General features: G+C 41.6%; 1 protein-coding gene across 1 annotated transcript in view; it reads right to left on the bottom strand.

Annotated features, from left to right (window-relative positions):
- Nucleotides 1-1,506: 1,506 nt before the first annotated feature.
- The window catches only part of LOC147424835 (uncharacterized), a 47,027-nt gene continuing 23,836 nt past the window's right edge, over nt 1,507-24,697 (bottom strand). Inside the window, exons 3-4 of the mRNA XM_086499996.1 lie at nt 1,941-2,125; nt 1,507-1,813 (exon numbers count right to left, since the gene is read on the bottom strand). Of these exons, the coding sequence (XP_086356122.1) occupies nt 1,507-1,813; nt 1,941-2,125 (492 nt within the window). The remainder of the gene's footprint in view (nt 1,814-1,940; nt 2,126-24,697) is intronic.

The raw sequence follows: 24,697 nt of genomic DNA, 5'->3' as shown, positions 1-24,697 counted from the left end.
GAGAGAAACTACTAAAAACAGGCGCGGATTGTTTTTAATAGTTTATTTTTTTGGAGAGAGAGAGAGAGAGAGAGAGAGAGAGAGAGAGAGAGAGAGAGAGAGAGAGAGAGAGAGAGAGAGTTGTGGAGCTTGCGATGGCTGCCAATATTTCAGAGAACGTAGAAGAGCTCAAAGTTGTACTTGAGCAAGCTACGCAACATCATCGCGGCCTCATATGCAGAGTCTTATATCCTTTGAGATATAGACATTAGAAATGGTAGCAGCCTTGTCTGCGCAATATCAAGGGAAGGCTACATTACTTTATACCTCAAAAAGTCAAAGATTGTCAACTCATTATAAAGCTTGTTAGTTTAAGATGGGATCAGGATGTCGAAAAGTAAATCTAGATATCTCTCTTCAAGGGGCCTCTAAGGAGAAATTTGATATTGATGTGGATTTTAAGGCAAGATCCTTGGATTTGAAGGTCCGTGAATGATATTGACGGCAAGAACTATCGCCTGGGTGATTATCGTCTGGGTGTCTTGTGTCTGTGTAAAGCTATGGTACCTGAGAAATGCAGTGTCATTGTTATGCCTACTCAAATTAACATATTTTGAAGAAGCGGGAGAAGGGCACCTGGAAATATCTTCATGGGAATGAAGACAAGTCAGAGCTGTGGAGTGATGATAAAGAACCCATGTCTGGGATCATGCAAATAATGAGGAATTTTTTACTTTGTTCCGACTTTATACAATAGAAAGCCAAGAGCTTCATGGTAGGATAGGTGGTTTGGGGTCATGGTGAGAGTCCATGGTAGTTCTAACTTCTTTTGGAGACGTCGCTAATGGTATAAGGTTTTATATTCTGGTATGGAAGTAGATCCATCCACTTGATTGATCTAGAGAGTTGGTATCAATGTTCCCAGGGAAAATCATGCAAATTTCCCTTACGGTAGATCAAACCTAGGAAAGTTTTTCCACTAATTGACATTTTTCATAATTTAACTCTATTTTCATGAATTCTCCAAGCAGATTTTCTCCCTCTCCATCTATTTTGATTTTTCAACATCCAGTGCTCACCCAGAACATTTGTGAGAGAAAATAGTGAAAAAATCAGCTCAAGACTAAGCTGAGGCACACTTTTCATGAACATTGGTTGGCATGGTAGCAGCATCAAACCTCCATTTTTTGGTAGAGAGAGAGAGGTTTCTCAAATCACCTATAGACATGAGAGAGAGAGAGAGAGAGAGAGAGAGAGAGAGAGTCGGCATGGTAGCGGCATCAAACCTCCAAAATTTTAAAAAAAACTCAAAAAATCAAATAAAATATTTTGTGACTGCAATATTGATAGAATGCCACATGAGATGCTCCTTATAACAAAGCTCAATGTTTGTGAGAAAGTAGCTCGGTTTTTTCTTTGCTCGAGAATGTTCGCTTGCCGTTTGGTAAGACTCGTATGAAATAACTCAACAAAGAGACCAATAGGACAAAAATTTGCAAGTTTCACTGATTTAGTAGGTACAGAGTTTCAGAGATACCTCTGAACATCCCTATGGAGCCTGCTCCTCAATGCCTCACTCATTGTTGTGTCAAGAACGGTCCAATCCACAGAGTTCCAGTTGGTTGGTAGTGGAACCTCCACCAACACTCCTCTCTGATTTCTTTGATTGAGTTGGTAGAAATAGTCATAGAAGAAAATACCCTCGTATGCCAGGCTTTTGCTAGTTCTGCGAGCATATTGCAATACTCCAATATGAGCTTGGGTGACAGAGATGAGACCTACAATGCACTGTAGTGGCTCCCATTCCTCATATGAAGAAGAATAAACGTAATAGAATAGAATAAATACAAACATCTGTATAACCTAATTATATACCTGTGATAAAAGAAGAAAAAAAAAGATTCTCTTTTGAAATTAAGATAACATTTATAGAGGAGTGCTAAATAATTAACTTATAGTTTCACCGTGGATTTTGTACCATGGAGACATCACGGCCATTAGCAATCACATCGGAGTGAGTGAAAACATGTTGAACAAAGACTTCTTTCATAGTCTTCTTACCGACCTCCACTTTGAAATCCAGAACTCTTGCTTTCCATGCAAAACGAAATATGTTTGTTGCTTTCGAGCTTTTTCTCCTTCTTGGCTGCAGAAGAACCCAAGAACCTCTGCTTATCCTCTGCTCTTGCCACCTATTATCTGTAGTGAGAGAGTTTGAGATTAAGATAGTGCTTATGCTACTACATGGTCTTCTTGGAACACTAATGGTGATGCTGGTTGGGGACAATGTAGGGTAACCTCTAGAACGTCTTGGGCGGGTAGAAGACAAAGCCATAGGTAAAATGGAGGGAGAATGAGGTTTGAAATCCTTTCATAAAGGTAGTGGATATCTTTTAATGAAGAGAGAGAGATAACTATCAATCAGTAGGTGTCATGAACTTGACGGCTACTAGCAGTGGGCCCTACTTTGTGAAAGCAGGAAGTTACCTTACGAAAATGGGACAAAACTCAATATTTTAAAATCTTTTCTTTCATTTTTGTGTTGCTTTCCATGTATTTCTACATTACGTAAGGTTGCTTCTCATTGGCTGCGCCTTCTTTTCTCTCTCTTCAATAAGGCCCTCCAAATGACCTCCAAAATTTCCTAATAGGCTCTCTCTCTCTGTGTGGAGAGTCCTGGACATTAGAAAAATTTTGAACTCATTTTTGGGCCTTTTAAGAGTGCCACATCATCAAAGTTGTACAAAAGAAAGCAACCCGGTACACCACTTTAAATATTGCTTAGAACCCCATGATATGACCTATCATTGGAAAGTTCTTGAAAAATGGATTCTAAAGAGCCAAGGTCTGAAAAGTTTGGATGACTTCTATGAAAGTTATGCCATTTTTTTTCAATCAGCCAGGTTTTGTTACCGTTACGGTAATCAAAAATCACCTTTTTCTCGAGCTACATGAAGGCAATGTCCGATACATGCATGCTATATATCAATAGATAGCATTTGAAGAGTAGATTCTAAATATCCAACCTCCGACAAGTTTGGATCTTATTTGCAAAAAAAATACCGATCCCCACTTTTTGAAAGCTATGCCACATCAACAATTCTTACAAGGCCCATTTTTTAGTCCAAACTTTTCCTAATGTATTTCAAATCACTGTTGTCTACGTCCTAGCCGCTCAAAGCTAGGTGGTGCCCCCCCTGTTCACTTCACCGTGGCTGGCTTGCAATGTGCATCGGCTCCCGGCGTTTTCGAGGCCATCGGGGTTCATGTTGTGCTTTGTGCTCGTCATTTGGTGCACCCACTGAGCATCAAACTCAAGACATTTAGTTTACATTGCTGGAAGCAATGCACATCATCAATCATGGACGAATGGCTGAAGGACTTCTCTAACTGGATAACGGAAGAGGAGGAGACTAAAGAGGGAGTAGCCGCCTTCATTGAAGTACTACTGCCAGGCTGTAGTGTCATCAATATTCAAGAGATAAGCTCCCCATTCATGAGGGATAAGATTTAAGTGGGAGAATATGCAAGGTGAAGAGAAAGAGAGAAATATAAAGGAAAGATCGGAGTAGGTCTTGTTATCTTTGGTCCCTCAAAGTGCAAATTGTTTTTCTTGGAGATTCTCTCGGCTCGACATTTTGTATTTGTTGAAAACAAATTTCTAATTGTCCTATTGATAGTGATAGTGTTTCTATTTTTCTTTCATAAGAGGAGAGAGAGAGAGAGATATATAGAGAGAGAGAGATCTAAGCATCTTCTCTCACTTATTAGCACTCTTCTTGGTGGATGGACATGGAAGCTCTTGGTTTGGCAAGTCCCTATCATCTCCAAAACAATGTGTTGTCAATACGATGCAACCCTTTCCCTCATCAAGCTAGCGAGATTTTCTTACCACCTTCTCTTGAGTAGACACAAGCTCAAAAGAGACTGATGTTCAAGCCACAAACAAACTATGGTCTTCTTGACATCTACTAGATTATCTATTTTTACTAGGAATGGGGACATGTACAATGATGACTAGATTTGTATAACCATGATTTTGGGGAGCATTGGTGCTGACACTATTTATTGTTTCTTGTGTTTTGCACAAAGCATCCTATTTATCTCCTTCTTTGCATGTAATTCTCTACTATGTATCGACATCCCTTCTCCATAACTCTCTCTTCTCTCTCTCTCTCTCTCTCTCTCTCTCTCTCTCTCTCTCTCTCTCTCTCTCTCTCTCTCTCTCTCTCTCTTTCTCTCTGATCTCTCTCTAGAAAAGAAGTATACATATACCTGAGAAACTCACTTAATAGCTTTGCTCGGTTTTGAGCCTGTTCGAATAAGTTCTCTCGATGTTTGGTAGAACTCCCTAAAAAGAAAATTGCTTTTCAAAAACGCCGAAAAGAACGAATATCTAAAAATAGTGTAAAAAGAAGAAATAGTAAAATTTACTAAATTTCAACCACAATTCCCCTTGTCCACTGGAATAAGAAAGCGGACTCGCTTTTCACTAAAAGTCATAAAAAGCTAAAAATAGCATGTAAAGCAGTCAAAAATTTGATTTTTACAAAATTGAACCATAGCTTTGTCGGAACATGTAGATTAAGGATCTAGCCTTGCTTTCTGCAAAAAAAGCACCTAAATGCATAAAAAGCATGAAAAAGCTAAAAATAACGGATTTTTTCAAAACTGAACCAAACATCCTTCTAATCTACTAGAACATGGAAACGGCCTTGCTTTGTACTTTAGAACCTTCCAATTTTGTCAATCAAGCAGCTTAAACCAAAATTTGGAAAAATAGATATTGGAAGCTATTTTTCTTATTCTTAAAAGAGACCCAAAAATTGGGGATCTTACATCCTCCCACACTTGAAAACATCGAGGTGTCCTCAGCATGAAATTTGGATAATTGAGTCTCATTACATCATCACGGTTCCAAGTGGCATCTTCTTGAGGATACATTGACCATTTAACAAGGTACTCAATAATGGTCGGATTACGTAGAGTCTTAGTTCTACTCTGAAGTATCACTTTGGGAAATACTTTAAAACTTCCATTGGTAGAGGTAGATTGTCATAACAATCAATATCTAATTCTCCTAAATGATTTTCTCATGATAAACTGATCATTTGATATGGGAAAGTGCCAGGGGAGAAAAAGCTAGAATATTGGTTAAGTTAGTTTTCTAGCCACAGTAGGGATCCAAAGAAGGGAAAATAGGGATCCAAAGGAGGGGCCATCTGCAAAAGAGCTATGTGCAACAATGGGCTCAAAAGACCTTAAGGTTCAGCCCATTAAGACTTACAATGCTAAGGTTCCAAAATTGAAAGGTTGTGTCCAAAGGTCAACTTTAGGGGAAATTGGATGCTTTGTGTGTGTCCCAAAATTCTTTGTCAAATCCTACACAGGAGGGGGAAAGCCCAAGAAGTAGGGGATGAGAGGAAACTCATACACACACACACAAGCTCCCTTTGTACACAAGGGGAAGGAGGGACACATGTCAGCTCCCTAGCCCATGCCCACAAGGTGTACTCAAATCCTATTGGATGGCCTTGGTGGTGGACCAATGAGAATTAGGCTAGAGTAAATCTAATTTAATTAATTTAAAAACACTTAATAAATGAAACAATAAGAATTAAGCTCTCTAGAAGACTATTGGACAGTCTCCCAAGGGGACCAATGAGCATTCAGTAGCCAAATGGCTTGCCTGATTCCTATTGGCCAGGAGGCAAAGGGGTCCAATGAGAGTTTGGTTGAATTATTAAATAACATAAAGCTCTTACAAAAGGAAAAAGGGGGACACATGTCAGAATGCTATCACTTATGCTGCTTAATTGCTATTGTCTAATCCTGGGGAGGTCCAATAGGATGCTAGCATGAGTAATTAGCAAGGGGGGTCGACCAGGAGAGAGAGGGGGCTGATTTTTGCAAGGAATTATTGACACACACACTCACACTATGTCATGTGTGAAGTAAAGAAGACTCTCTCTCCTTCTCAAGCTTTAATGGAAAGCTTATCACCTACTCCAAGCTTGTGGGAAGGAAGGCCTACACCAACAACTCTTGGCTTTGTGATGCAAATCCAACCAAGATCCAAGATTCAATGCGTGTTCATCTCCTCTACCATGCTAGTTATTAGGCTAAGCTATGCTAATATGAGTGATTATGTGAAAAATCGTACATATTTCTCATAAGAATACTCCTTCTTCCTATCAATCTACTCTCATACCCCGCTAGCTCTCACCATCTTCGAAGGTGTGTGAGGTCTTGGGTCTGAGACCGTGAGGGAATTGATGTTGTGTTTGATAAGTGTTTTGTGTAGTGCATGAAGTTTCCATCCTCATTTCACTAGCTAGTATTGAAGGAACACAAGAAATTGTATTGTAAAATGTCTCTCTTGATGGGCGAAACCATAATACAAAGCCTTTTGGAGGGGGGAACGACTCCATGAAAATCCGGTCCTCAGATGTTGTCAATTGCTTAATTTCTCTCTCTTTTGAAGTATTGTTCATGCCATCTAACTAGGTGTTATGCTTTTTGTTGCTCTCTCCAGCCAAGAACTCTTGTTAATTTTATTCGGAATCTGTTCTAACAAAATTCTCACAATGTTCATGCTATTTTCTGCTACACACAAGTTATTAGGCCATTAAAAGTTACATTGGTATCAGAGCACAAGGTTTCTCTTTTCTTGCTCAAGAAGTGAGTTCCTCAAGCTAGCTATAAATGGTTGGTACTATCAATTGCATGTGAGTAAGTAGAATAGGGATTTTTCAGCCTTGTAGTGCACCTGCCTTTGTATAGTTAATAGGGCATCACCGTTGAGAGCTATGGTCTTAATAATGGAGTCCTATGGGGCTTGCCTACGACTTAACCACTATTGAGGTATTAGAAGCTTGACAGGAGCCAGTGTTGTTTTGGTGTTGAACGATCCTCTCTTCTATTCCTTGCAATTAATGGTATTGGAGCCATGGGTACAATAGCTTGAGTGCTTTTTCTAAAGGGGTAAAGACGAGTAGCAACTAGGGCTTGAAGTGCCAAAGCACACCTAAAACGTTTACACCTAAAAGTTGTTAGAATGGTTAACAATAGTAAAGAGAGTGAAATTAATGTTGATAACTTTGATTTTGCTAATGAGTAAGCTACTAATGATACCCGAATGCTTGTTAACTATCTTGTTTCTAGGCTTCAACAAGCCATGGGCAATCCATCCCTCCAAAGTGAAGTGCAACGGCAGCTTCATGCCCATGGGATTCTTCAAGCTCCCCACCATGACGAGAGAACACCTAGGAAGCCTCCTTGTGAGACTTCCAAAAGAGGTCTCTCTCCGATTCGGGAAGAAGAAGAGGATCCCTATGAAGGGCTCAGAAATTTTCTCCTTTATGACACATCTCCTTCTCAAAGGAGAATTCAAGAGCCTCCACCAAAGGAACGAGAAAGAAGTGATTCTCCCGCCACCTTGGCAGAGATGGCTCCACGAAGACGGCGGGCTAAACACTCTCCATCACCTCCAAAACGGAGAAGACCATCGCATACTTCTCCACACCATACTTCAAAGAGGGATAACAAAAAGCAAGCAAAGAAAAAGGCAAGAAAGAGAACACCCTCTTCTCCATCTTCTTCATCCTCTTCCTCTTATGAAAGTGATGGTGAAGACAAATAAGATTAAGGAAAGAAAAAGGCGAGATAGAGGTCACCCGCTTCTCCATCTGCCTCGAATTCTTCATATTCTGAAGAAAGTGATGGTGCAACCTGTGACCATCAAAAAGAAGAGGACAAAGTAAATTCTATGCCGCATGGAAGAGGTCGTCCAAGCTCAAGAAGTTCAAAGAGGGAGGGAAGAGCATCTCTTTTCTTACCTATGATGGAACTTTTGGTGCTACGGACAAAGTCGTGGCCTATATCCAATAGTTTGATGCGGCATTCGGAGATGAGGGCTTCACGGAGTCCTCTAAGCTACGCCATGTAGCTATGAACTTTCAAAAGTCTACCAGACAATGGTGGTTTAGCCTATGGGCCAACGGTGAAGCTCCACGAACATGGAAAGATTTAAGAGCTTCCATTATGAAACAGTTTTTGGCCACTGATGCCAAAGACAAAGTACTCACCGAATGGTGAAGCTTGAAGCTCTCTCCCTATGAATCCATCCACAAATATGTAGGAAAGTTTTGGGACCTACAAATCAAAGCCACTGTTTTCAAATAGTTGGATTTTGGAGAGCAGAATCAACAATTTTGTGCGGGCTTAACCGAAGAGATGGAGGAGTATGTCAACTCCCAAAGGCCACGGATCATATTGGCGGTAATACATCATACTATGGTGGCCTCTCGAATCAATTTCCAAATAGCGGTGTCAGGAGTTTTTTGGAGCAAGGGATTGTGCATATGTACATATCCATGCATGGTGCATCAAATAAAGTATTGCCCATTTTCCAGAGCCAGGTGGTTACGTGGGGCCCACATGTGTACAGGTAGGACACCATGTACATAGTGCATCGATTTTCATCGTTACTAGTACCATTGTGTTTTTCTACAATAAGGAGGAGTTGGTAGCGCGTAAAACTTCTCGAGGAAGCTATCCGCGGGTCGACGACGTGAGGTCCGCAGGTGCGTCAGATGGCATCTAGTGGCGTCAGGAGGGCGAACGAGGTCAATATTTGCACGCGGATGAGGACGGACACAACGTGGGTGTTTTCTTGTGAGAGTTATGCAGAAAGGTCATTATTAGGACCACTTTTTGGGGCCACTTCACGTGGTGGCGAGATGCATTATTGGAAAAAAGCTGAGTGCCAGGTGTGCGAATGATGCAAAAAGGTGACAACTATGCACTGCGAGGTCAGTTTTTGGCATGTTCGGGGTCCGTTTGAGGTCATCTAAAAGGCCAAGGGTGCCCAACTAATAAAGCTAAGTGTGGGAACTGAAAAAACTGAGAGAAGACCAGAAAAAAAACGTGGAGAAGAGAGGAGGAACAGCCGCAGCTGTGTTTTTGCTCATTTTGGAGCCTGTTTTGGCCGTAAACTGCTCATCCGAGGTCGGATTTGAGCACTTTGACATTGTAGACTGGGGTTTTGGGCCGTTCCGGACGCGATGGCGCTGTCCATTTTGCCAAATTCCTCACTCTTTTCCTGCTGTTTTTCTGTGTAAGTTTCTCCTATGAGCGAAGTTTCTGCTCCAGTTTGTGATTGTATCTGGCTTATTTTACCCATATTGTGTGAGCTGTTTGCCCCATTGGTGTTGGCCCAAGCTCATTTGTATCTAAACATCAGAAATTCTCCTCTTTTGAGCTGAGTTTTTTGGGTGTGTGTGTGTGTGTGTGTGTGTCTGTGTGGAGTGGGCAAGTGGATAGTCTCTCTCCTCTCACTCCAGAGGTGTGTTCCCTGTCTCGGCCAGGTGTGTTGTGTAAGCCGAGTGGTGCCCCATAGTGTGTGTGTGTATCTTCCCAAGAGTGTGTGTCGGGTCGTTATAGAGGCGCTGTGTGTGTTTTCATCCCGCTCACATTCTTTTGGCGCCCCCACGGAGGATCTTCTTCGAGTACCTTCTGCTTCGAGCTTCGAGCTTCGGGATTACAGGTTGCAGGTTGCAGATTACAGGTTACAGGTTACAGGTTACAGGAACAGGGACAGGGACAGGTACAGGTGATTCACACAGGTACAGGTAGCTGGAGTACAGTGATGTCACTTGCAGTTGTTGTGGGAATGCATCACTTGGCGCCTATTTGAGCGCATTGTCTGTTGGATTGTACGTTACTTGTGGAAACTGCCATTGTACGCCTTTGTGGAGCCATATATGGTTTTATTTGGCAGTCCCAGCCATTTCTGAGACTTGGTTTGGAAGATAGTCATTTCTGAGACTTGACTATACGCGATTTGCATTAGCCTTCGTGTGAGGGTCGATAGCGTGAGGTTTTTATTGAGCTGGGGGATTCTCAAATGTAGAGATCCTTTCGGTGATACAGGTAGCTGGAGCACCCTTTTTGTGACCTCGCCATAGGCTATGTACTAGTGAGTCCTACTTGATGCTCGGGTTCTATTGTTGACAGTTTATGCATACATAGACAGTCTATATTTTGGGTTCCTACTGCTCTACTTCTGGGGAAACTCTGTCGAAATTTTCCCAAGTTATGATGGCTGGTTTTTTGGTATTTTGAGCCATTTATGCTGTTATGCTGCTGAAATTTTGGCAAAATCAGAGGTTGAGTCAGGTGTGCCTTCTTGGGAGCTTCATGGTTGGCTTTAATGGATGATCAAAATGGCCCTCATTTCACTCCTTTTCATTTAACTCAAAGGATTCAGATTAATGTTCATGTGTCCAGGAAGATCTTTTTCCAGCAGCGCATAGTCTTTATGTTTGGGCCAAGAAGATTGAGAGAGATCCTGGAATGTCCTTTGCCTGTTGTCATTCCGATGATCAACTATGAAAACTCATTTGATGTGCATGTGTTTGTCCTTATCTAAAGTTGAGCTCCATTGAAGTTTCTGGGGATTGGGAAGTGAAAAGTTTTGGGTTCTTGCACGTGTGTTCGAAGGGGTTCTCAAAGCATCATAATTTGGGTAGCCATGGCTTTCTCTTATCCCGAGTTTCATGGAAGAAGTGATGAAGATGTGGAAGAATTTTTGGAAAAGATGGAGGTTGCCTGCATTAGCAACCAGATTCATGACCCTACGCAAATGTTACGCCTTCTCCAAATTTGTTTGAAGAGTGATGCACGAGTTTGGTCCAAAGCATTTGAAGAGGAGTTGCATGTGGCTGATCCACCTGTAAGGTTGAGTTGGGACAATCTACGACATGGATTGGAAGTGGAGTTTGTGAAGATAGAAGACCCTGACAAAGTGTGGCAAGAAGTACAGGCTTTGGTGCAAAAGGAAGGTGAGCCAGTAGATGCATACATACGTAAGTTTTCATTGGCATGGGAGCGAATGTGCAAGGCTTTAGCACCACAGGTACCCCCGCCTGACATGATGAAGAAGGACAGGTTCTTGGCTGGTCTTTGGGAGAATATACGTTGGAGAGTAGAGCTAAAGAAGCCTAGGACATATGAAGATGCACTAGAGGTAGCAAGGAACAAAGAGTGGAAGCTGAGGAAAATGAGCCAGTTAGGGGTGGAGTCTTTGCCAATGAGGTCTGAATTTCAGCCTATAGAGTCTTTACAAGGGCGCATGTCAGGGGTTCATCATGAACCAGTGGTTCCTGTTACTACTCAGGTTATGCCAGCAGTGGTCACTACAGCAGTGCAAGATGATGGCCTAAGGCAAGACATGAGGCAAGTGGTTGATCTGATGAAGAATCTCAGCCTAAACATGCTAGGTCAAGTGGGAAATAATCGAGGTCGAGGGCGGTTTGCAAATCAGCCAGGAGGTGAAGAAAGACCTAGGAATGGTGCTGGACAAAGTAATAGTAGGTTTTGGAGGCAGACGCCCACATGTTATAATTGTGGAGAGTTGGGTCACATCAGCCCGCAATGTGATAAGCCACCAAGGATGGGGGGAGACATGTATCCATTGCCAAGACAGGTGCTAACTAGGTCAAATGATTATGGCATCGAAATTAAGGGAGACGAAGGAACCAGTGGACTGACCCAGGAGGAAAAAGGGAAGACAAAAGTGCTAAGTGTAGTCACCTTGGAGAAGGCATCAAAGCTAGAGGATACATTAGTGATGCCTATTGGGAAGAGGACCACAGAGGATAAGGAAGGAAGAAGTGCCTCAGGTCCTAGTAAGAAGAAAGGAAAGAGCCATGAAGGCGAGGATGTCAAGGCCAAGAGGAAAAGGAGAGCTCGTCGAAAGTTTCATGTTTCAGATTTTCCACTAGGAGATGGGCAATTAAGCTATGACTTGAAGGAGGATCTGACGAGCAGGAAGGCAGATGTTACTTTTGGGCAGCTTATAGAGATGGTGCCTAAGCTAAAGCGACAGTGGAAGAGGATGGTTAACCCAATGGAGAAAGAGCCAGAGAGAGGTTCAGTGAAGGTGTTGGCAATGGACGAGCTACCAGACATTTGTCCAATAGTAGATGTGTGGCATAAAAGGAAAAATTTGGGACAAGGTTATGTGGATGGCGGAGCCCAAATATGCGTCATAACACACTCATGCGTTGAGAAGATGGGTCTCACAGTGGCTGGGGTGTCAGGTTTTCGGATCAGATTGGCAAACCATCAAAAAGTAAAATGCTTGGGTGTTGTAAAGAGCTTAGAAGTGGAGGCATATGATGCAAAGGCAGTGGTTGATTTTCATGTGATGCCAGCAGGGTTGGGAGCATATCCTATTATACTGGGCAGACCATGGTTACGTGCAGTGGGAGCTGTTCAAGATTGGCGACATGGTACGATTAGCCTCTATGGAAAGACAGGTACCAAGAAGCTTTATAATATGGACACAAGGAAACGATTAGAGGAGCTTTATGAAGATGAGGATGAGTCTAGTGATGAAGACTCTTCCACGGTGACAGATGAGGATAGTGATAGCACTACCAGCAGTGATGAGGATGCTGATGTTGCATTTCTTTTGATGGACAAAGAAATCCAGGAGATTGGTTTAGTCGCATTTGCGAAGGAAGTTGAAGATGAAAGTGAAGGGCCTTATGAAGTGATTGAAGGGCTGATGCAAACCAAGGTTGAGTTGTCAAAGAAGCAGGAATTGATGACACAAATGATCAGTGGAGACCTCTCAGCTATGGAGAAGGATATATATTTGCATATGCTGGCTAGTTTTCCTGATTTGTTCATTACTTCATATGAAGAGATCAGAGGGTTCAAGGGTGAAGAGATGCATATAGAGCTGAAAGAAGGTGCTAAGCCAGTGCGGCAAAGGCTAAGAAGGATGGGTCAAGAGCAAATGGAAGCCTTGCGGGTAGAGGTGGACAAGTTATTGAAGGCAGGGTTCATAGTTCCAGTGGAGACCACAGAATGGGTGAGTCCAGTTGTAGTCAGTCCAAAGAAGGATGGGAAGTGGAGAATTTGTGTGGATTTTAAACCCTTAAACGCAGCCACTAAGAAGAACCCATATCCTCTTCCATTCATCGATCAGATCTTGGATTCAGTGGCAGGTTATGAGAGGTACAGTGTGTGTGATGGTTTTTCAGGCTATTTTCAATTGAAGATTGCTCTTAAAGACCGCACAAAGACAACTTTTATTACGCCATGGGGCTGCTATTGCTACACAGTATTGCCATTTGGGTTGTCAAATGGACCATCTTTCTATCAAGAAAGAGCAAATTGGGTGTTGGAACCATTCATTGGTAGTTGTGTTAAGGCTTTTATGGACGACTTCTGTGTCTATAGCAGTAGGGCTGAGCATCATGAGAAGTTGCAGATGGTATTGGCTCGATATGATGAATGTGGAGGACAACTAAATCCAAAGAAATGTCATCTAGCACAGCCAAGGGTGAAGTTATTGGGCCATATGGTGTCAGAAAATGGCATTGAGGCTGATCCAGATAAGGTTAAGTCTATTATTCTTCTTCCATCACCTATGAGTACGAAGCAATTGGCAACCTTTATACACAAAGTGAAATACATGGCACGGTTTATTCCATTGTCTTCGCAGCTTCTTTATCCATTACAGCAAGTGGCAAAGCATGATCCATTGCAATGGGATGACAAGTGTGAAGAAGTGTTTCAAGAGGTGAAAGAGGTGTTAGGGGGGTTGTCAGCCATGCAGGCTCCTGATTGGGAGAAAGTTTTTTATGTAAATCCATCAGTAGGGGATGATGCCATTGGAGCCATGCTATTGCAAAAGGGGAAGGGCAGCCATTATATGAGGCCAGTGTATTGTGCAAGCCGAGTGAAGTTGGTAGCGGAGAGAAAGTTATCGGAAGTAGAGCTAGTGATGGCTAGTGTAATATTTGCTTGTCGACGATTTCGTCATTACTTGCTACCACGGCCTTTTGTTTTCTTGACGAGTTATGCCTTTTTGCCACAGTTAATTAATGGTATTAACATGTCAAATGTGGTGAAGAAATGGGTAATTGAGCTGCAAGAGTTTGAGTTCTCTTTTCTAGTGGAAGATAGTACAAGGGCTACCCTAGCTGATTTGTTGACCTACAAGGAGAATCCCCTTATTGTTAAGGAAGAGGTGGTGAGAAAGGTAGTTGAAGAAGTGCCACAGATCAGCAATGCACATGTGTTGTTCTTTGATGGTTCATACAGAAAGAGCCATGATGCAGCTTCAGGGGGTATAGCACTTTATGATCCAGAGGGGAAGCTAGTATGCAAGAGAGGGTTCAAATTGGATGCTCATAGTAACAATGAGGCTGAATATGCTACATTGGAAGCCGGATTACACATTTGTTTGAAGCATGGGGTTCGAAGGCTGAGCATAAAAGGTGATGCCTTGTTAGTGGTGAAGCAAGTGTTGGGTGTGTGGAAGAGCAAGAACACCTCATTGAAGGAAATGTGCTTCAGAATTAAAGGCCTGTTAAAAAAGTTCAAAGCATGGAGTATCAGACACATTGAACGTGCTCTAAATGGAGAGGCACATGAAGCAGCTCAAGGCATGATTGGGGAGCTATTTGTGTTGAGGACCACTTTACCTCTTTATCATGGCCGGGAAAGTTTGGCTCAAGAAGAGGAGTTTTTGCTAACAGGAATCATTCCAAAGGAGATTCAGAAGTCTAAGAAGTATGGCTTTGTGCGTAGAGCATATAGGTACAAATTGATTGGTGATGTCTTATACATGAAAGGGGCTGATCTCGTGTTGAGACGTGTACCTTGGCGGGAGGAGCTTTACAGAGTGTTGGAAGAGAATCACGAAGGCGCATGTGGTGGCCATTTTGCTCTAAAGATCACCTTGCATAAGATTTTGCAAGAGGGGTATGTATGGCCTAGTTTGCACAAGGATGTTCACCATTGGTGTAGGTCTTGCAATAGATGTCAAGCATTTGGGAAGAGAGTGTTGAAGCCAAAGCTACGAAAAACCATTATGGCGTTTGATGTGTTTGAAAAGTGGGGGATTGATGCAATAGGCCTGTTACCTATCACAAGCAGGGGCAAAAGCTATATTTTGACGGCATTGGACTATCTTTCTCGATGGGCAGAGGCTATAGCAGTAAAACAGATCACTGCAAAGGATGTGGCAAAATTTGTGTATGATGAAATATGTTGCAAGTTTGGGGTGCCACTGGAGTTACTTTCAGAGAAGGGGCCTGGCTTTAGAGCTAAACTGCTAGATTTTTTATGTGCAAAGATGAAGATTAGGCACCAGCATACCACTCCTTATTACCCGCAGTGTAATGGCTTGAATGAAAGATTCAATGGTGAGTTGGTACAGATTCTTTCGAAAGTGACAGAGCACCAAGGAAAGAATTGGGATTTGGAATTGCCTAGTGCATTATGGGCTTACCGTACTTCGGTGAAGACAGGTACAGGGTTTACTCCATTTCATTTGGTGTATGGAAAGGAAGCACTATTGCCTGTGGAGGTAGAGTTGCCTGCGGTCAAGATGTTAGAGAAGTTGCTTGGGCCGCCTAGTGATGCATTCAAAGAGAGGCTCTTGCAGTTACAAGAGGTCCAGTTGGATAGGATGAGCGCTTTGGAGCATTATGGGCAGAGGCAGGATAAGGCTTTGACAAAGCTAAATGAAAAGGTCAAAAGTAAGGGTATCAAGAAACATGACTTGGTTTTGCGCTACAACAGTAAGCTGGACAACACCTTCCAAAAGAAGTTTCAAATTAAGTGGGAAGGCCCTTTCAAGATAGTAGAGTGTTTTCCAAATGGCACATATCAGCTGGCTAACCTGGATGGTGTTCTACATAAGTCAAGGGTAAATGGATTGCGTCTTAAATTGTATCATGCTAGATTGATGATGGTGGAGCAAGATGAACTGTCTGTGGAGCAAGCAATGTTGGTGAAGGATGAGGAGACATGTGATGCGGCGAGTCTCATATCGCTCTTTGCTGCTGCTGATCATGAATGATCTAGCAGGCTAGGGGATGGGCAAATTATGTCAGGAGTTTTTTGGAGCAAGGGATTGTGCATATGTACATATCCATGCATGGTGCATCAAATAAAGTATTGCCCATTTTCCAGAGCCAGGTGGTTACGTGGGGCCCACATGTGTACAGGTAGGACACCATGTACATAGTGCATCGATTTTCATCGTTACTAGTACCATTGTGTTTTTCTACAATAAGGAGGAGTTGGTAGCGCGTAAAACTTCTCGAGGAAGCTATCCGCGGGTCGACGACGTGAGGTCCGCAGGTGCGTCAGATGGCATCTAGTGGCGTCAGGAGGGCGAACGAGGTCAATATTTGCACGCGGATGAGGACGGACACAACGTGGGTGTTTTCTTGTGAGAGTTATGCAGAAAGGTCATTATTAGGACCACTTTTTGGGGCCACTTCACGTGGTGGCGAGATGCATTATTGGAAAAAAGCTGAGTGCCAGGTGTGCGAATGATGCAAAAAGGTGACAACTATGCACTGCGAGGTCAGTTTTTGGCATGTTCGGGGTCCGTTTGAGGTCATCTAAAAGGCCAAGGGTGCCCAACTAATAAAGCTAAGTGTGGGAACTGAAAAAACTGAGAGAAGACCAGAAAAAAAACGTGGAGAAGAGAGGAGGAACAGCCGCAGCTGTGTTTTTGCTCATTTTGGAGCCTGTTTTGGCCGTAAACTGCTCATCCGAGGTCGGATTTGAGCACTTTGACATTGTAGACTGGGGTTTTGGGCCGTTCCGGACGCGATGGCGCTGTCCATTTTGCCAAATTCCTCACTCTTTTCCTGCTGTTTTTCTGTGTAAGTTTCTCCTATGAGCGAAGTTTCTGCTCCAGTTTGTGATTGTATCTGGCTTATTTTACCCATATTGTGTGAGCTGTTTGCCCCATTGGTGTTGGCCCAAGCTCATTTGTATCTAAACATCAGAAATTCTCCTCTTTTGAGCTGAGTTTTTTGGGTGTGTGTGTGTGTGTGTGTGTGTGTGTGTCTGTGTGGAGTGGGCAAGTGGATAGTCTCTCTCCTCTCACTCCAGAGGTGTGTTCCCTGTCTCGGCCAGGTGTGTTGTGTAAGCCGAGTGGTGCCCCATAGTGTGTGTGTGTATCTTCCCAAGAGTGTGTGTCGGGTCGTTATAGAGGCGCTGTGTGTGTTTTCATCCCGCTCACAGCGGCTAAGAGGAATTCTAAGCCCCTTGAAAACAAGGGTTCCAATGAGCCTAAGGGGAAGGACAATGTCCAAAAGTCTCCTAAGGGAAACTTCAACAAAGCTAAAGATAAGGGAGTTTATAAAGGCAAAAATAAACTCTCTCCTGAAGAGCTTGAGCGTTATCACAAGGATAACCGGTGTTTCAAGTGCGGCGAAAAAGGGCATGCATACCACGCTTGTTTCCAAAAGAACACCCACCATGATCCTCCTAGAGCTACCTTGGTCGAAATCCAAGAGGAGAAAACTCACAACAAAGGATCTCCTCTATGCCATGCTTGGGGGAAGGTAGGAGAGCATGATGCTTTTATTCTATTTGACCCCGGTTCTACTCACAATTTTATATCTATAGAGTTGGCCACCAAGCTAGGCAAACAAGCCTACAAGATGGGAGATGTCCTATCCGTAGAGGGTGATTTCAAGGGTCAAGAAGCTTCAGTCACTCCCTTAATAGGGAAATGGAGGCTCCATGTCCAAAGCTATGTGGACAAAGAGGACTTATTTATCTCTCCTCTCAAGCATGAGGATGTAATCCTAGGGGCACCATGGTTTGATCGCATGGCTACCAATGTTAAATTCCCTGAAATTATCCTTTAAGTTCAGGGAAAAAGATATATATATAGATTCTAAGGAAATGGGTAACACTATACCCATTGTACATACACAAGCTTTCAACAAGTCAATAAAGAACTCTATTTCCGTGTACATGATTTTTGTTAAAGATTCTCAAAAGGAACCTAATGTTTTAGCAAAAGAAAATATACACAATCAAAAGGAATTAGAGTTATCCAATTTTCTCAAGGGGTTTCAAGATGTCTTTATTAACAACATCCCTTGTGAGCTACCTCATAAACGAGGCAATGATGACCACGCAATTGAACTTCTTCCAGGAAGTTCACCGCCTAACAAACCCCTTTATAGAGTTTCTCAAGCTCAACAAGAGGAGAATATGCGGCAAGTGCATGAGTTAGTTGATAAGGGCATGGTTAGGCCTAGACCATCTCCATTTTGTTCTCCTGTGCTACTAGTGCAAAAGAAAGACGGCACATATCGTATGTGTGTCGACTATAGAGCACTAAATAGGATCACTATCAAAAATAGGTTTCCCGTTCCATGGGTAGAAGACCTATTTGATAAGCTACAAGCCTCCAACAACTTCAGTAGGATTGACCTAAAAAGTGGCTATCATCAAATAAGGATAGTTGATCAAGACATTGTAAAGACCGCATTTCACACTACATCTGGTCTTTATGAATACATTGTCATGCCTTTTGGCTTCACGAATGCACTAACCACATTCAACCACTGATGGAGAATCTATTTAGGCCTCACCGAACTTTTACTGGATTGTTCTTTGATATCATCGTCTACTCTAATTCATTAGACGAACACAAGCGACACCTCCACGTAATATTTCAAGTTCTAAGAGAGAATAAACTTTATGTCAATTGGAAGAAAAGTGAATATTTCTTACAAGAGATTCAGTATTTAGGTCACATTATCTCTCAAGATGGCATCCAAATGGATCCATCAAAGTCAGAGGTAATAAAAGGATGGCCTAAACCAAGGAATCTTCATGAATTAAGAAGCTTTATAGGTATGTGCGCATACTATAGACGCTTCATATAAAAGTTCTCACTAATAGCAGGACCATTACATGACCTAACAAAGAAAAACGTTAGGTACACGTGATGTGCAAGGGAGAACAATGCTTTTGAAAAGCTGAAAGAAAATCTTACCTATGCGTACACTACCAGATCTCTCAAAGCCATTTGAGGTCCAATGTCATGCTTGTGGTGATTTCCTTGGAGTTGTTTTTCTTCAAGAAGGGCAACCCATAAGCTATGAAAGGCGAAGGCTCGAACCTGTTGAGCAAGCTCTAGGCATATATGAAAAGGAACTCCTTGCATTTCTACATGCCGTAGACTCATGGAAGCACTATTTATTGGGGACTCCTTTCATTATGCGAAGGGATCACCAAAGTCTTAAGTACTTCATGACACAGACCAAGCTCTCCGACACACAAATGAGGTGGGAAAATTTCCTTTCGCAATTTCATTTTCATATTGCTCACATTGCTGGCAAGAATAATCAAGTAGCCGATGCACTCTCAAGATGGACGTGAGTGAATGTAGTTTCCATAGCAACTCACAATGATCTATCTTCTATGATAAATGAGTATGCTATTGATCCCGATTTTAGAGATGTGATTTCAGCCCTTGCACTAGGGAAGAAAGAGGAACCATTTACTTTACAAGATGGTTATCTTCTCTACGGAAATAGACTATGCGTTACTAGCTCACTAGGTGAGAGAGTAATGTATGAAAATCATGCTCCTCCTCATGCGGGGCATAGAGGGATTCAGTCTACCCTAAAGGGAATTGAAACATATTTCTATTGGCCTACCATGAAAACGAACATACAAGAGTATGTTTCTAAATTTGTGGTAGGCCAAAAAACAAAATTTGATAGAGGGAAGCAACCTGGATTGCTTCAACCCTTGCCAATCCCTAATTCACCATGGGAGAGCATATCCATGGATTTTATCTTTGGATTGCTTAAGTCTATCCATGGGAATAAGGGAATATGGATGATAGTAGATAGGTTCAGTAAACAAGCTCATTTTATACCTGTCAAAAAGACTATCAAAGCCCATCAAATGACAACCCTCTTCATTTCACAAATTTTCAAGTATCATGGCTTGCCAATGTCCACAGTGTCGGATAGAGATCCTAGAATGACTAGTAATTTCTGGAAGGTTCTCTTTGAGAATCCTATCACCTGCAAACGGATGGCAAAAGTGAAATAGCTGACCTAACAACTCTCGATCTACTAAAAGCCTATGTAATGGAAGTAGATCAAAGATCCCAGTGGGAGAAGAACTTACCCTTAGTGGAGTATGCCTACAGTAACACTATACATACTTCCACCTGAAAAGCACCTTTTGAGGTAATTGAGGGAAGATCAAAAAGTACCTTGCTACTTAAGGTACACGGGAAGATCTTCGCTGCAGATGAGTATAGCCGAGACCTACAAGAATAATTTCAAAAGATTAAGGATGCTATCTCTATCTCACAGCAAAGGCAAAAGGCTGCTGCTGAACAGCACAAAAGAGACCAATCCTTTAAAGAAAATGATTGGTCTTATTAAAATTTCACAGGGCTCGATTAAGGCACACGACGGGCAAGAATCCTAAGGGACACCAAAAGTACTATGCTAAGTTAGCAAAAAGGTACTATGGTCCCTTCCAGATTCTTAGGCCAATCAATGAGATGGCCTATCAAATCAAGTTGTCCAACCATTGGCTCATACAGAATGCTTCCATGTGAGCCTACTAAAGCCTTACAAAGGAGAGCCACCTTAAGAACCAACTATTGAAGATCCACCGAAGATCCAGGACCAAGAAGAGGTGGTGCAACCTTAGTCCATTCTCCGACATGAATACAAGGTACTAAGAGGTGGTAAGACTATCTGGCAATATCTTATTAAGTTTAAGAATTATCCATTTGAAGATTCTAGATGGATGCAAGGCATACAATTAAAGGATAACCTAAACCTTGTCAATGCTTACAATGCTTCCCAAGAGTAAGCAAATATAAAAATGTTCAAATGAACAATTTTTTTGTCTTATAAGACTCTCTTTTTCTTTATTGTGCACAAAAATGACGTAATATGCATGCTTAGATCAAGTTTGCGGAGACAATGTCTCCCGAACACCAAGTAGAGCTTGTCACTCTACTATGGAATATTGATAGGACTAATATGTAGACATGCTTGCAGGCACCCTCAGGCTCTCAAGCACCAAATGGACTAGTCATCCATTCTGGAATGATGTCGTAGGGTAACATAGGGATCCTCTACCCGCTAAGAAAAAGGACTCATGAATATGCTTTATCTTCTCTACACCATAGTCGAGGACGACTATGAATTCAAGAGAGAGGTAATGTCATAATAATCAATATCTAATTATCCTGAATGATTTTCTCATGTTAAACTGATCATTTAATATGGGGATGTGCTAGGGGAGAAAAAGATAGAATATTGGTTAAGTTAGCAGACCGGCCATAATAGGGATCCAAAGGAGGGAAAATAGGGATCCAAAGGGGGGGCCATCTGCAAAAGAGCTATGTGCAACAATGGGCTCAAAAGACCTTAAGGTTCAACCCATTAAGACTTCCAAAATGCTAAGGTTCCAAAATTCAAAGGTTGTGTCCAACCATCAACTTTAGGGTAAATTGGATGCTTTGTGTGTGTCCCAAAAGTCTTTGTCAAATCCTACATAGAAGAGGGCGAGACCAAGAAGTAGGGGATGAGAGAGAAACTCATACACACACACACACAAGTTCCTTTTGTACACAAGGGGAAAGAGGGACACATCTCAGCTCCCTAGCCCTGATGCCCACAAGGTGTACTCAAATCCTATTGGATGGCCTTGGACATGGACCAATGAGAACTATGCTAGAGTAAATCTAGTTTAATTAATTTAAAAACACTTAATAAAAGAACCAATAAGAATTAAGCTCTCTAGAAGAAAATTGGACAGTCTCCCAAGGGGACTAATGAGCATTCTATAGCCCAATGGCTTGCCTGATTCCTATTGGCCAGGAGGTAAAGGGGTCCAATAAGAGTTTAGTTGAATTATTAAATTACATAAAGCTCTCACAAAAGGGAAAAGGGGGACACATGTCAGAATGCTATCACTTATGCTGCTTAATTGTTATTGTCTAAGCCTGGGAAGGTCCAATAGGATGCTAGCATGAGTAATTAGCAAGGGGGGTCGACCAAGAGAGAGAGGGGGCTAATTTTTGCAAGGCATTATTGACACACACACTCACACTATCTCATGTGTGAACTAAAGAAGACTCTCTCTCCTTCTCAAGCTTTAATAGAAAGCTTATCACCTACTCCAAGCTTGTGAGAAGGAGGGCCTACACCAACAACTCTTGGCTTTGTGATGCAAATCCAACCAAGATCCAAGATTCAATGCATGTTCATCTCCTCTACCATGCCAATTATTAGTCTAAGCTATGCTAATATGAGTGATTATGTGAGGAGATGTACATCTTTCTTGTAAGAATACTCCTTCCTCTCAATCTACTCTCATACCCCTCTAGCTCTCACCATCTTTCAAGGTGTGTGAGGTCTTGGGTTCGAGACCATGAGGGAATTGATGTTGTGTTTGATAAGTGTTTTGTGTAGTGCATGAAGTTTCCATCCTCTTTGCACTAGCTAGTATTGAAGGAACACAAGAAATTGTATTGTAAAATGTCTCTCCTGATGGGAGAAACCATAATAAAAAGCCTTTTGAAGGGGGGACCGGCTCCATGCAAATCCGGTCCTCAACTATTGTCAATTTCTTAATTTCTCTCTCTTTTGAAGTATTGTTCATGCTATCTAACTAGGTGTTATGCTTTTTGTTTCTCTCTCCACCCAAGCACTCTTGTTTATCTTATTAGGAATCTATTCTAATGAAATGCTCACTATATTCATGCTATTTTCCACTACACACAAGTTATTCGGACATTAAAAGTTACATAGATAATAGAGAATCATCAAGAATGTGTTGTAGATCAGGTACATACTTCTTAAGTAAGTTGACGTGCAAAACGTCATGTACATTTATGTGTGGTGGTAACAAGAGTTTGTAAGCGTCATCATCGATCCTCTCAGTGATTACAAAAGGTCCACAATATCTGGCACTAAGATTTTTACATTTACCCTTTGATAAGGAGCTGCGTTTGGGTTTCACTCTCAAAAATACTATATCGCCCTCTTCAAAAAGTTTGATAGATCATTTAGGGTCAGCATAACTCTCTTGAGCAGTCTTAATATCCTACCGTATAAGATCGACTTGTAGTTTTATTTCATCCAACATTTCTTTGGATGCTTGAACTGGAATGAGAGATTCTATCCATTTGAGTGAAGTAAGACACTCTTGTCCATACAATGCTTGAAAAGGAAACACCCCAATTGAGTGTTGAAACGAGGAATTATACGCAAATTCAACCAAATACAAATATCTAGTCCATTTACTTTGCTTATGCATACAATAAGCTCTTAACAAGTCTTCAATGATTTGATTTGTCCTTTCTGTCTATCCCATCAACTTCTGATCGTGATCCAAAAATTAGAGGTGAACTTCGCATCACGATCAGAAATTATCCGGTGAGGTAAACCATGATACATGGAAACACCTTTCATAAAGACTTGAGCTATATCCTTATCCTTAAACGCTATCTTTACTCGAAACAAATGGGTCGTTTGTGTAAGCATATCAAAAACCACAAAAATAGAGTCATATCCCAAAGATGTAGGAATTCTTGTAATAAAATCCATAGATAAACATTCCCATCTCATTTGTGGAGCATCAATAGGTTGAAGATTATCGGGGTATCAAACTCATTCAGCTTTAATACATTGACATGTTAAACATCTTGTAACATACTTCATTACATCACGCTTTAGTCTTGGCCAAAAGAGACCCTTCCTTATAGTAGAGTAAGTCTTAATGTACTTGGATGTCCTGCTATAGGTATATCATGAGCATCCTGTAATATCTCAAGTTTGATTCCACCTTGATTTGGATTACAAAGATGTTTACTGAGGTAAATATCATCACCTTCAACATGGAAGCCTTTGATTTTCTTCTCTGTGCAATTATTTAAGTTTATCAAGTACTGGATTTTTATGTAATACGGGTCTTGAGTCATACCTTCTTGAATAAGGTCGATCAAAGAAGTAGTAGAGGCTGAAACAGTCGCTACATTACTTTTAGTGCTTAAGACATCGACCACAAAATTTTCCTTCCCAGGTTGTTATTCAATTCCAAAATCATATTTGCATAACAACTCCATCCATATTAGATGCCGCATATTAATGTGAGGTTGGGTGTAGATCCGCTTGAGGCTTTTATGGTCGATATGTAGTTCAAGTCTCCTTCCAAGACAATAATGTCGCCATACTTTAAGAGCATGCACAATGGGCAACAATTCCAAGTCATGTGTAAAATAATATAACTCATGTATACATAACTTACAAGAATCATAAGCTAGTGGTTTTCCTTCTTGAGATAGATTGCCACCAATTCATTGTCCACTTGCGTCAATGTGCACAGTGAATGTCTTTTAGAAGTCTGGAAGCTGTAGTATTGGAGCATCCACCAAAGCTTCTTTGAGTTTCTCAAAACTAGCTTAAGAATGTTCATTCTAAGTAAACACTTTAGCCTTCCAAAACGTATTAGTCAATGGAGATGCAATCTTAGCAGAGCCTTGAATAAATGTACGATACCATCGTGTTAAACCAAGAAAGCCACGTACTTCTCATACTAATTTTGGTGTAGTTCAAGCTACAACAACTTCAATCTTACTTGGGTCAGTAGAAACACAATCTTTGGATACAATAAATCCCAAATATTCCACTTTGTCAATGAAGAAGGTGGATTTGCTACGTTTGGCATAAAGTTGATTTTGACGGCGGAGAAGTTGAACATGTCATTTGTGTTCTTCTCTGTTTCTAGAAAACCAGGATATCATCAAAGAAGACAAGAACAAAATCATCAAGATGCTCTCAAAACACATCGATCATGAGAGAATTAAAAGTTGTAGGAGCTTTGGTAA

This window comes from Adiantum capillus-veneris, chromosome 25 (genome assembly GCF_014529385.1).
Source record: "Adiantum capillus-veneris isolate H3 chromosome 25, ASM1452938v2, whole genome shotgun sequence".
Classification (NCBI taxonomy): domain Eukaryota; kingdom Viridiplantae; phylum Streptophyta; class Polypodiopsida; order Polypodiales; family Pteridaceae; genus Adiantum; species Adiantum capillus-veneris.
Note: the sequence above shows the minus strand (reverse complement) of the source record. Positions and strands in the feature narration are given on the sequence as shown.